The sequence below is a fragment of the Entelurus aequoreus genome, linkage group LG21, assembly GCF_033978785.1.
Source record: "Entelurus aequoreus isolate RoL-2023_Sb linkage group LG21, RoL_Eaeq_v1.1, whole genome shotgun sequence".
NCBI classification, from domain to species: domain Eukaryota; kingdom Metazoa; phylum Chordata; class Actinopteri; order Syngnathiformes; family Syngnathidae; genus Entelurus; species Entelurus aequoreus.
The window spans coordinates 1,040,123-1,054,230 of NC_084751.1; the positions used below are offsets into that span (position 1 = coordinate 1,040,123).

Below are 14,108 nucleotides of genomic sequence, written 5' to 3' on the forward strand. Positions count from 1 at the left end.
AAAAAAAATTTTAAATCATTTGTCCAGTGGTTGTATCTTGTTTTCTTACACTTACAGTACATGTCTCATTTGCAAGTATTCCATAGTCAACTTTGCATGCAGTTGCCATTCCAAGACATTAGATGGCAGTAGTGTACCGACTACAGTGTGTTGCCTTTGCCAGGAAATAGTCTTTGCCATGACGTTGAATGGGCCAGTATTATGTTGAGACCTACAAAGTGTTTATACTGTAAATATTGTATTTATTACACAGCAACTGTTTGATTGTAACGTGCATCTTAGTTGTAGTTTTCATGACCAAATTTGGAGGTGTTATTGCCATGTAAAATCGCTAATGCTAATCCGTAGCACATCTATGGGCCACACTGAAAAGCTTAACGGGCCGCATGTGGAAACGGGCCTCAATTTGCCCAGGTCTGATTTAAAGGCTAGCGTATACAAATGAGTTTTAAGATGGGACTTAAATGCTTCCGTTTCAACGTTAATTTTTTACCAGCACAAAACTCAAATGTATCTTACATACCCTGAAATGCACTTTGCCCGTATAAATATATTTGTTTAAAAATCTCTGTTTTTGGAATAAATAAAAATGGGTTGCTAACACCTAACGCAGGGGTGTCAAACTCAAATACAGAGTGGGCCAAAATTTAAAACTGAACAAAGCCGCGGGCCAAAGTTGAACAAATTAACCTTTTAATAGGGACCCAAAGAAGTTTTGCATTGAATATTGAACAAGCAAGGCTTATATAACTTTATAGTGACATACAAAATTGAGTTTCAAATAATAATAATAATAATTAAAAAATATCAATGGCATATTAAATAAAATTTAAATAAAACTTGAATGCCTCTTTTCTATTTGCAGCCTCCTGAGGTAAATATCAAAATACATTTTCCACAGGCTAATAATACATTTGAAAACAAAATAACAATAATGAATGAATCAAATATTCAAGCCTTGAAGTAGCAAAAGAAAGTGCATGAATAAAACGTTATTTATTGCTCAGTTTGCTACACTGATTTGCTTTAACACTGAATATGGAACAAGCAACTTAATAGTGCAAAATCAACTTTCAAAAATCAAACGAAAAAACATCAATGATATATTAAATAAAATGTACATAAAAAATCTTATGCTTCTTTTCTATTTGCAGCCTTCTGAGGTAAATATCAACATTTACTTGGTGGGCGGGGGCGGGTTTGGGAGGCCGGGGTTTGGTGGTAGCGGGGGTGTATATTGTAGCGTCCCGGAAGAGTTAGTGCTGCAAGGGGTTCTGGGTATTTGTTCTGTTTAGTTTAGTTTATTAAGGATCCCCATTAGTCTACACCGCAGTGGAGACTATTCTTCCTGGGGTCCAGGCAAAAACATCACACAATCACAAAACAAAAGATTAAAATGCAGTACAACATGATCAAATAATAAAATGTTGTAATACAAAAATAGCAACAACAAAGAACCAAAAAAATAATAATAACTTCGAGTTTACATAATATTGTTCATAACAAAGATAAAAAGAGCAATATAAAAAGAGATATATATATATATTTTTGCAAAAAAAAAATAAAACAAAGAACCAATGGCCTAAAATATATACATTAGTGTACCAAAGACAAACAATAAGTGACGAAAAAAGTTCCCTCCACCATTTTCTACTGCTTGTCCCATAATCAATAAAATAGTCAATAAAAACAGTCATGACATTAGGTACAATCTAGAATAATCTCTTTCCGCAATACTTCTCCTCTTAGTCTATTCTTAAAACCCACTCTGCTGGTGATTGATACCAAATATTGTGGAAGTCGTGTTTATGTTGTGATACGGTGCGGATGTTCTCCCGAAATGTGTTTGTTATTCTTATTCGGTGTGGGTTCACAGTGTGGCGCATATTTGTAACAGTGTTAAACTTGTTTATACGGTCACCCTCAGTGTGACCTGTATGGCTGTTGACCAAATATGCCTTGCATTCACTTATGTGTGTGTAAAAGCCGCATTCATTATGTGACTGGGCCGGCACGCTGTTTGTAGAGGTTGTAGAGGACGTTGAAGGCAGTGCCTTTAGGACACGTCCCCAATAATGTTGGATGGAAATCGGGAGAATGGTTGCCCAGGGAGATTTTTCGGAAGGGGCACTGAAATTCGGGAGTCTCTCGGGAGGGTTGGCAAGTTGCCTCAAGGGCCAAATGAAATTACACGGCGGGCCAAATTTGGCCCGCGGGCCAGAGTTTGACAACCATGACCTAACGTATTAAAATACCAGCAGATTTGCATTAAAAAATTTTTTTTTTTTTTTTTGCTGGCTGATGTGCAACTGCTCCTTTTAGCACTTCTGCAGAGAGAGAATGAGAGGATGCAGCTTTGTGGAGGAGGTGGGCCAAAAAGGAGCGCTTGCCAAAAGGTGCACTTAATGAAAAGCACAGCAAGTGTCGCCTTCTGTCACGACCAATTGTCCAGGCGGCGTCCTTTTGGCTCCGACCGCAGATGTCGACTGTATTCTGAACAGGCCGGGCCTGACGTGTGCCTTCAAGGTGGCTCGGATGAAACGAGAGCTTTGAAAAAGACAAAGGGCTCCCATGCCATCAAAGTGTGGAAAGATTTAGCACCCTAAAGAGCACCGTTGGGACTTACTGTAACGCCGTTATTTTCGGCGGTAACGATTAGTCTAACGCGTTATTTTTTTATATTCAGTAACTCAGTTACCGTTACTGCATGATGCGTTACTGCGTTATTATACGTTATTTTTTATGTAGTATCGGCTAGAAAGTGAGAAGATGTGAGTGTGTTTTATTGGAGCGCTGCGGTGTCGTCCTTCTAATTCTTCCTCTGTCACAAGCGGCGCGCTGTGTGTGTGTTTACTAACAAGACATCATGGCGGAACCGAAGCCGAGTTTCTTAACATGGAGATATTCTCACTACTTTTCTTTTGTCGAGCACAAAGAAAAGAACATTTTGGTTAAATGTAAGTTGTGTCTTGGATCAAAGATCCCCATCGACTGCCCAAAACAGCAATTCAAATCTGCTGAAACAGCTACAAAAGCTGCGACAAAGCTAGTAAAGAGAGACACACTTCACCTAAGGATTTTAACGGAGGCACTGCTAGCCAGGACAACATTGATAGAGCCATCGCAGCGGGTGTGCTAGAAGACATGCAGGCTATTTCTACTGTGGAGTCACCCGCTTTCAGGCAGCTAATTAGCATGATACCGGCGTCAAACGGCAAATGGCACGAAAAAATGTTTCCAAGTTCCTGGACACGGTGGACAGTGAGTACATAAACATGGAAAGCGAGCTAAAGAAAACTCTCCAAACTCTGCCTCCGCTCATCATTCAGCACTGCAGGTACACACACTTTAGCAGTGTTGGGTTAATTACTGAAAACCAGTAACTAGTTACAGTTACTAGTTACTGGTTTTCAGTAATCACCCCAACACTGTATATAAATATATGTATTTGTATATGTTGTCCAGTAGTAATCTTATCTTCGTTCCAGCTAGTGTTACGCCAAAGATTTGATTCATTTAAGTACAGTGTTTTATTTTCCTGCATTCAAACACAGTGTAACTGTTCAAACTGTGTTATGTTACAGTGGCCAAATATTATATGTAACGTATTTTTCGGACTATAGGGCGCACCTAAAATCCTTTCATTTTCTCAAAACTCGACAGTGCGCCTTATAACCTTGTACGGAATCATTTTGGTTGTGCTTACCGACCTCGAAGCTGTTTTATTTGGTACATGGTGAAATGATGAGTGTGACCGGTAGACGGCAGTCACACATAAGAGATACGTGCAGACTGCAATATGATGAGAGTCACACAAAAGAGATGTCATGATCCGTAGCCTGGATCATGTGGTGTTATAATCTGTTAGTTTTGGACTCCCTTAGTTCCTGTTTTTGTGCACTCTTGTTCGTTTTTAGTTACCATGGGTGCTTATTGTTTCCACCTGTCTCTGATTGGTGCTCGTGACGCTCACCTGTTTCCCGAGCACTAATCAGAGGGACTATTTAATCCTGCATTTGCCGGTCAGTCGGCCTGGCTTCATTGTTTGCTATATGCAACCTGTTACGTTTGGTCTTCGTGTTTCCTAGCTCAGGATTCCTGCTCTAAGTTTTTTCCTTAGCTTTTCTGTTTTTGGTACTTTGCGTTATTTTTTGATAATTAAATCAATGTTCCTACCTGCACGCCTTGTCCAGAGTGGTCCGTCTGCACAAAAACAGGAACTAAGGGAGTCCAAAACTAACAGAATATAACAACACATGATCCGGGCCACGGATCATGACAAGAGATACGTGTAGACTGCAATATGACTCAAGTAAACACTAAAACTTTAAACGTTCCATTGAAAATATAGAACATTACACACGGCGCTCAAAAATCTATCAAAACGTATTTAGTACGACTTTGGTAAGCTATGAAGCCGCACCGCTTGATGGATTGCACTGTGCTTCAACATTGGAGTATTATTATGGTGTGTGTGTATAAGGTAAGACATATTCTCTGGCGTTTTGTTCTGCAATATTATGCAAAAGCAACTTTTCTTACCTTCTGGTACCTCCTGATCTGTATTTGGGATCTGCATAAGTCCTGAAAATTTGCACCCGACCACCTTTGTAGTCTGTGTCGACGCCGTAGTCGGTAAGCTTCTTCTTTTTCTGTATCTTCTTGTTATGTGACATTTATCCTCCGCTGTTGCCATTTCTAATATAAAGTAGTGTAAAGTTCTTACTTATATCTGTCAGTAAACTCGCCATGAAAGCGCTAAAACATACCGGTGTAGTGAGTTTACATTATTCACCCAAGGAACTTTAGTTATTAGAGCGTTTTTTCACAGGACACAATTCCGTTTTTGTTGTTGCACTAGTGAGCCACGGATGAGGAGATGCTGCTCCGTTATTGATTGAATTAAAGTCTGAATGTCATTAAAACAGTTAGCGCCATCTTTTCACACTTCTTCCACTCCCGTCCTTGCACGCTACACCGCTACAACAATGGCTGTCGAAGGTGAGCCACGTAAATAAGACCGCCCACCCTGAAGCGACTGTCAGAAAGCGACTTGAAGATGATCTGTAAAACATCATCTATGCAACATTTTGACCAAAGAACCACCATTACATGTTATGTATACATTTAGAAAAAAAAAAATAATAATATGACTCCCTTAGAACCTCTAAATGCTTAGTTGGCCACATGCGTGGACAGCACCTTTTAGCTCTTATTACCAAAATTGTGTACACTACTGAATTGGGGTCTTACGGCCACTTATGTGGACACTTATACTGCCATCTGGTGGTGTCAGAAGAGTATAACATACAGTGGAATTTGGAGGAAAAAAAGTGTAAAGATAAGAATTAGCATGTCACTAAACATGAAGTACACATGTGTGTACTTATGGACTAAGTACATCATATCAAAAGATGATTCTTAGTTTGTATTCTAATTAGGGTCCAATAAGCCCAAATAGCAAAGACAAATAAAAAAAAGTATGTAAAAAAAACAGCTTGGGCCTTAAGAGGTTAATGCGCCCTATAATCTGGTGTGCCTTTTTGTCATGTCTGTGATCATGTTTTGTCTAGTTATGTTTTGCTTGGTTTTTGGACACTTTTTAGTTCCTGTTTTCACTCCCTTGCTTTGTGACCATAGCAACCATTAGTTTCACCTGGTTCACATCCTCATGTCACGCACCTGTCTCACGTTTTCACATTTTGAGTCACGCACCTGTTTTCACTCATCATGTCACCAGTATTTAAGCTTGTTGTCGCCAGGCCATCGGCCTGGTGACGTTATCCTTTCTACCTCTGCTACCTGTCATTCCAAGCCATTGTTCCATGCACGTTTTTCATGCCACAGTAAGTGTTGTATATTTCACGTTTATAGTTTTTGCCTTTGTGCAAGTTTTTGTTTCATTGGCCACGTTTTTTGTACTTCCGCCTTGTGCGCGCTTTTCGTTTGTTCTTTTTGTTAGTGTAAAAATAAACATGTCCTCGCCTTCACGCCTTGCCCGCGCCAACTTTCCTTTGCATTCCGGGAAAACACAACCCTCCAAGGTCCACGTTTTGACACTTTTGTATGAAAATAGACCTGATTAGACCCGTACATCGGCATTGCGCTTTATAAATACGGTACTTGTGGGGCGGTACAACTTGGTTGGTAGAGCGGCCGTGCCAGCAACTTTAGGGTTCCAGGTTCGATCCCCGTTTCTGCCATCCTAGTCATTTCCGTTGTGTCCTTGGGCAAGACACTTCACCCACCTGCTCCTAGGGCCACCCACACTGCTTTAAATGTAACTCAGATATTGGGTTTCACTACGTAAAAGCGCTTTGTGTCACTAGAGAAAAGCGCTATATAAATATAATTCACTTCACTACTTGTTTGTAATGATAGTTAGGCCCACTTGGTTGGAGAGCCAAGGGTTTTCTGAGGTGGGTACTTGCTGAGGAAAGTTTGAGACCCCACAGCCTTTGGTGTACCTAATGTTGTGTCTGTGAGCGTACATAAGCAAGCAGACTTCCCCCCCTATAACGTCTTCTTCCCCCCCTGCTTCTTTCCATTAGAGATCCGCGAGGCGTTCAAAGTGTTCGACCGGGATGGGAACGGCTTCATCTCCAAGCAGGAGCTGGGCATGGCCATGCGGTCCCTGGGCTACATGCCCAACGAGGTGGAGCTGGAGGTCATCATCCAAAGACTGGACATGGACGGTGAGCTCTTGCTTCCTTTTTGACAGCCCGGTCAGTGAGGTGACCGCTCTGTGGTCCACCCATGTGTCTTTTTTCCCAGCCCGGTCAGTGAGGTGACCGCTCTGTGGTCCACCCATGTGTCTTTTTTCTCAGGGGACGGCCAGGTGGGGTTCGATGAGTTCGTCACCTTGCTGGGTCCCAAACTGTCAGCAGCCGGGATGCCGGATAAGTTCCACGGGGCGGACTTTGACTCTGTGTTTTGGAAGGTGAGTCGGGCCGCTGACACGGCAACACATCCTCATAATAACGTGGGAACATTTGCACAGTGCAACAATTAACGGGGACCACATGAAGAAAAGCCTAGTGCACCTGCTTCCATTTGTATTGGGAAGTTGACGTTTTCAAAGATGGCTGCTTTGAATGTAAACAAATCTGTAAAATCTGTTATCAACACTCCTGACTAGTTTTTAGTCGCACTAAATCAGCCGTATATATGATTGTTGGATGTTTACGTATGGCACTGTGAGGTTCAAACACTGATGACATCTATTAAACAAGACAAGAAGCAAGGAATTAAACGGAGACAGAATTAAATTTGGCTCAATTGAGGAGAAACGCGTACACCTGTACCCTTGCACAGTGTCCCACCACGCTCTGACGAAAGATTGTACGCCTCCTCTTTTGTTTGGACTTTCCCTGATTACATGGCAACAGCTGTTTCTAAAGGGACGGGGGTCGTAAACAGCCATCGCCTTTGATTACGCAACAGTTCAAAGAAAATCTGCTTGACTTATGATTTTACAGCAAACTACCCCACAAACTAATGAAAATGACAATACATTTTACGGTGTTCTTTACAGCATATTACTGTAAATTGAAAAAAAACTACAACTGTTTTTTGCGTTAAAATTCTGTTGACTGAGCTGCCATATTTTTACTGTAAAAAATCTTGTTTTTAGTGGTGTATCACTGTAAATGGAAAGACGGTACTTTTGTTGTACTGTTTTTCCATGAACAATATCATGTTGTGGAAACCAACGTCAATTTAATGGTAAAATTCTGGCAACTAAGCTGCCAGCTTTTTCCGTAAAAAACATGTCAGGTTCAAACACTGATGACATCTATTAAACAAGACAAGAAGCAAGGAATTAAACAGAGACAGAATTAAATTTGGCTCAATTGAGGAGAAACGCGTACACCTGTACCCTTGCACAGTGTCCCACCACGCTCTGACGAAAGATTGTACGCCTCCTCTTTTGTTTGGACTTTCCCTGATTACATGGCAACAGCTGTTTCTAAAGGGACGGGGGTCGTAAACAGCCATCGCCTTTGATTACACAACAGTTCAAAGAAAATCTGCTTGGCTTATGATTTTACAGCAAACTACCCCACAAACTAATGAAAATGACAATACATTTTACGGTGTTCTTTACAGCATATTACTGTAAATTGAAAAAAACTACAACTGTTTTTTGCGTTAAAATTCTGTTGACTGAGCTGCCATATTTTTACTGTAAAAAATCTTGTTTTTAGTGGTGTATCACTGTAAATGGAAAGACGGTACATTTGTTGTACTGTTTTTCCATGAACAATATCATGTTGTGGAAACCAACGTCAATTTAATAGTAAACTTCTGGCAACTAAGCTGCCAGCTTTTTCCGTAAAAAACATGCCAGGTTCAAACACTGATGACATCTGTTAAACAAGACAAGAAGCAAGGAATTAAACAGAGACAGAATTAAATTTGGCTCAATTGAGGAGAAACGCGTACACCTGTACCCTTGTACAGTGTCCCACCACGCTCTGACGAAAGATTGTACGCCTCCTCTTTTATTTGGACTTTCCCTGATTACATGGCAACAGCTGTTTCTAAAGGGACGGGGGTCGTAAACAGCCATCGCCTTTGACTACACAACAGTTCAAAGAAAATCTGCTTGGCTTATGATTTTACAGCAAACTACCCCACAAACTAATAAAAATGACAATACATTTCACGGTGTTCTTTACAGCATATTACTGTAAATTGAAAAAAACTACAACTGTTTTTTGCGTTAAAATTGTGTTGACTGAGCTGCCATATTTTTACTGTAAAAAATCTTGTTTTTAGTGGTGTGTTACTGTAAATGGAAAGACGGTACGTTTGTTTTTACGGTAGAAAAACTGGCAGCTAAGTTGCCAGAATAAAAAAAAAAACTTGTACTGTTTTTCAATGAACAATATCATGTTGTAGAAACAAACGTCAATATAATAGTAAAATTCTGGCAACTAAGCTGCCAGCATAGTCAGGTTCAAACACTGATTACATCTTATTAAACAGACAAAGAAGCGAGGAATTAAACAGAGACAGAATTAAATTTGGCTCAATGAGGAGAAACGCGTACACCTGTACCCTTGCACAGTGTCCCACCACGCTCTGACGAAAGATTGTACGCCTCCTCTTTTATTTGGACTTTCCCTGATTACCTGGCAACAGCTGTTTCTAAAGGGACGGGGGTCGTAAACAGCCATGGCCTTTGATCACAAAACAGTTCAAAGAAAAGGTGCCTGGAGGGGGGTCAGGTCCTGCTTCCTCTCCGCTTTGTAGATCTCGGGTCAAGACAAAATCTTCCTGTGGATTACTATACATCAGAGAAACCGACACCTTCATGTCCCTTCCCATCCTACACAGTGGAGTTTTACAAGCCTTTTGATTGGTAAGATCAAAGACAGCTTTTGTCTGCTCGCCGGGAACTCATTGAAACACAAAGTTTTGTGATAACTTCGATACAAAACAGTGGTACTGTTTTTAACGGTGTATTACTGTAAATGGAAAGACGGTACATTTGTTTTTACGGTAGAAAAACTGGCAGCTAAGTTGCCAGAATAAAAAAAAAAACTTGTACTGTTTTTCCATGAACAATATCATGTTGTAGAAACCAACATCAATTTAATAGTAAAATTCTGGCAACTAAGCTGCCAGCTTTTTCCGTGAAAAACATGTCAGGTTCAAACACTGATGACATCTATTAAACAAGACAAGAAGCAAGGAATTAAACAGAGACAGAATTAAATTTGGCTCAATGAGGAGAAACGCATAGACCTGTACCCTTGTACAGTGTCCCACCACGCTCTGACGAAAGATTCTACGCCTCCTCTTTTATTTGGACTTTCCCTGATTACATGGCAACAGCTGTTTCTAAAGGGACAGGGGTCGTAAACAGCCGCTGCTTTTGGTCACAAAACAGTTCAAAGAAAAGGTGCCTGGAGGGGGGGGGGGTCAGGTCCTCCTTCCTCTCCGCTTTGTAGATCTCGGGTCAAGACAAAATCTTCCTGTGGATTACAATACATCAGAGAAACCGACACCTTCATGTCGCTTCCCATCCTACACAGTGGAGTTTTACAAGCCTTTTGATTGGTAAGATCAAAGACAGCTTTTGTCTGCTCGCCGGGAACTCATTGAAACACAAAGTTTTGTGATAACTTCGATACAAAACAGTGGTACTGTTTTTAACGGTGTATTACTGTAAATGGAAAGACGGTACATTTGTTTTTACGGTAGAAAAACTGGCAGCTAAGTTGCCAGAATAAAAAAAAAAACTTGTACTGTTTTTCCATGAACAATATCATGTTGTAGAAACCAACGTCAATTTAAAAGTAAAATTCTGGCAACTAAGCTGCCAGCTTTTTCCGTAAAAAACACGTCAGGTTCAAACACTGATGACATCTATTAAACAAGACAAGAAGCAAGGAATTAAACAGAGACAGAATTAAATTTGGCTCAATGAGGAGAAACGCATAGAGTCTCACCACGCTCTGACGAAAGATTCTACGCCTCCTCTTTTATTTGGACTTTCCCTGATTACATGGCAACAGCTGTTTCTAAAGGGACAGGGGTCGTAAACAGCCATCGCCTTTGGTCACAAAACAGTTCAAAGAAAAGGTGCCCGGAGGCGGGGTCAGGTCCTGCTTCCTCTCCGCTTTGTAGATCTCGGGTCAAGACAAAATCTTCCTGTGGATTACTATACATCAGAGAAACCGACACCTTCATGTCGCTTCCCATCCTACACAGTGGAGTTTTACAAGCCTTTTGATTGGTAAGATCAAAGACAGCTTTTGTCTGCTCGCCGGGAACTCATTGAAACACAAAGTTTTGTGATAACTTCGATACAAAACAGTGGTACTGTTTTTAACGGAGTATTACTGTAAATGGAAAGACGGTACATTTGTTTTTACGGTAGAAAAACTGGCAGCTAAGTTGCCAGAATAAAAAAAACAACTTGTTCTTTTTTTCAATGAACAATATCATGTTGTAGAAACCAACGTCAATATAATAGTAAAATTCTGGCAACTAAGCTGCCAGCTTAGTCAGGTTCAAACACTGATTACATCTATTAAACAGACAAAGAAGCAAGGAATTAAACAGAGACAGAATTAAATTTGGCTCAATGAGGAGAAACGCGTACACCTGTACCCTTGCACAGTGTCCAACCACGCTCTGACGAAAGATTGTACGCCTCCTCTTTTATTTGGACTTTCCCTGATTACATGGCAACAGCTGTTTCTAAGGGAGGGAGGTCGTAAACAGCCATTGCCTTTGGTCACAAAACAGTTCAAAGAAAAGGTGCCTGGAGGCGGGGTCAGGTCCTGCTTCCTCTCCGCTTTGTAGATCTCGGGTCAAGACAAAATCTTCCTGTGGATTACAATACATCAGAGAAACCGACACCTTCATGTCGCTTCCCATCCTACACAGTGGAGTTTTACAAGCCTTTTGATTGGTAAGATCAAAGACAGCTTTTGTCTGCTCGCCAGGAACTCTTTGAAACACAAAGTTTTGTGATAACTTCGATACAAAACAGTGGTACTGTTTTTAACGGTGTATTACTGTAAATGGAAAGACGGTACATTTGTTTTTACGGTAGAAAAACTGGCAGCTAAGTTGCCAGAATAAAAAAAGAAACTTGTACTCTTTTTCCATGAACAATATCATCTTGTAGAAACCAACATCAATTTAATAGTAAAATTCTGGCAACTAAGCTGCCAGCTTTTTCCGTAAAAAACATGTCAGGTTCAAACACTGATGACATCTATTAAACAAGACAAGAAGCAAGGAATTAAACAGAGACAGAATTAAATTTGGCTCATTTGAGGAGAAACGCGTACACCTGTACCCATGCACAATGTCCCACCACGCTCTGACGAAAGATTCTACGCCTCCTCTTTTATTTGGACTTTCCCTGATTACATGGCAACTGCTGTTTCTAAAGGGACGGGGGTCGTAAACAGCCGCTGCCTTTGGTCACAAAACAGTTCAAAGAAAAGGTGCCTGGAGGGGGGGTCAGGTCCTGCTTCCTCACCGCTTTGTAGATCTCGGGTCAAGACAAAATCTTCCTGTGGATTACAATCATACTTGCCAACCCTCCCGGTTTTCCCGGGAGACTCCCGAATTTCAGTGCCCCTCCCGAAAATCTCCCGGGGCAACCCAAATTTCTCCCGATTTCCACCCGAAAAACAATATTTGGGGCGTGCCTTAAAGGCACTGCCTTTAGCGTCCTCTACAACCTGTCGTCATATCCGCTTTTCCTCCATACAAACAGCGTGCCGGCCCAGCCACATAATATATGCGGCTTTTACACATAAGTGAATGCAAAGCATACTTGATCAACAGCCATACAGGTCACACTGAGGGTGGCCGTATAAACAACTTTAACACTGTTACAAATAAGCGCCACACTGCGAACCCACACCAAACAAGAACGACAAGCACGTTTCGGGAGAACATCCGCACCGTAACACAACATAAACACAACAGGACAAATACCCAGAATCCCTTGCAGCACTAACTCTTCCGGGACGCTACAATATACACCTGATGTAAATCTCTCCATTCCTCCTGCTGTGCGTCAGTGCGACATGCAGAAACTGACGGTGGACGAGCTGAAGAGGCTTCTCTACGACACTTTCCGGGACCACCTGACCATGAAGGACATCGAGAACATCATCATGACCGAGGAGAGCCACCTGAACAGCCCCGAGTCCCACGTGGACATCGACAGTAGGTGTCTCCCCCCCCCCCACACACGCTCCCTCTCTCACGAGTCCCCCTTCTGACCCGTCCTTGTGTGCGTCTTTCCCGCAGCCAGCCCCACGCAGCAGGAGAAACACACCTGCGTGCGTAAAAGTCTGATCTGTGCCTTCGCCATCGCTTTCATCATCAGCGTCATGCTCATCGCCGCCAATCAGATGCTCAGACGAGGGATGAAGTGAATGTTCCCGGCGTTTTTTTGCGATAAACCAAATATCTTTTCTGTCTCGCAACGTTTCCAACTTGTCACCAGCTTCTTGAGAACAAATGATGTCAGACGGTAAAAAAAAAAATGGAGAGAAACTTCACAATCCAATGCAATACAGAGTCAATGATTCTCTTATTTATGATATATAATTAAATGTGTGGGCTTTAACACAGCTCAACTTATGGAGGTGCCAGATTTATTGTTAAAAAAAAAACTAGAGATGTCCGATAATATCGGCTTTAAAATGTAATATCGGAAATTATCGGTATCGGTTTCAAAATTATCAGTATCGGTTTAAAAAAGTAAAAATGTATGACTTTTTAAAACGCCGCTGTGTACACGGACGTAGGGAGAAGTACAGAGCGCCGATAAACCTTAAAGGCACTGCCTTTGCGTGCCGGCCCAGTCACATAATATCTACAGCTTTTCACACGCACAAGAGAATGCAAAGCATACTTGGTCAACAGCCATACAGGTCACACTGAGGGTGGCCGTATAAACAACTTTAACACTGTTACAAATATGCGCCACAATGTGAACCCACACCAAACAAGAATGACAAACACATTTCGGGAGAACATCCGCACCGTAACACAACATAAACACAACACAACAAATACCCAGAAGCCCTTGCAGCAGTAACTCTTCCTGGACGCTACAATATACACCCCCCGCTACCCCCTACCCCGCCCACCTCAACCTCCTCATGCTCTCTCAGGGAGAGCATGTCCCAAATTCCAAGCTGCTGTTTTGAGGCATGTTAAAAATAAATCAATAATAAATATGGCAGTGCCATGTTGGCATTTTTTTTCTCCATAACTTGAGTTGATTTATTTTGGAAAGCCTTGTTACATTGTTTAATGCATCCAGCGGGGCATCACAACAAGATTAGGCACAATAATGTGTTAATTCCACGACTGTATAGGTATCGGTTGATATCGGAATCGGTAATTAAGAGTTGGACAATATCGGAATATTGGATATCGGCAAAAAAGCCGTTATCGGACATCTCTAAAAAAAAACTTTAAAAGACACAATTTAGGATGCAAGGAATAAAAAGGATATTATTGAAAATTATTAAAACACTCAATTAGCACAAAAATGTGTAAATAAAAAATTTAAATAAAAAGTAGTAAAACTCCAATTGCTGAAGTGTGAAATGTGG

At 41.3% G+C, this 14,108-nt stretch overlaps 1 protein-coding gene across 1 annotated transcript in view; it reads left to right on the forward strand.

Moving 5' to 3' along the window:
• The window catches only part of cabp7b (calcium binding protein 7b), a 58,872-nt gene extending 45,612 nt beyond the window's left edge, over nucleotides 1-13,260 (forward strand). Inside the window, exons 2-5 of the mRNA XM_062031805.1 lie at nucleotides 6,552-6,695; nucleotides 6,828-6,940; nucleotides 12,558-12,705; nucleotides 12,790-13,260. Of these exons, the coding sequence (XP_061887789.1) occupies nucleotides 6,552-6,695; nucleotides 6,828-6,940; nucleotides 12,558-12,705; nucleotides 12,790-12,917 (533 nt within the window). The 3' untranslated portion in view covers nucleotides 12,918-13,260. The remainder of the gene's footprint in view (nucleotides 1-6,551; nucleotides 6,696-6,827; nucleotides 6,941-12,557; nucleotides 12,706-12,789) is intronic.
• Nucleotides 13,261-14,108: the final 848 nt, after the last annotated feature.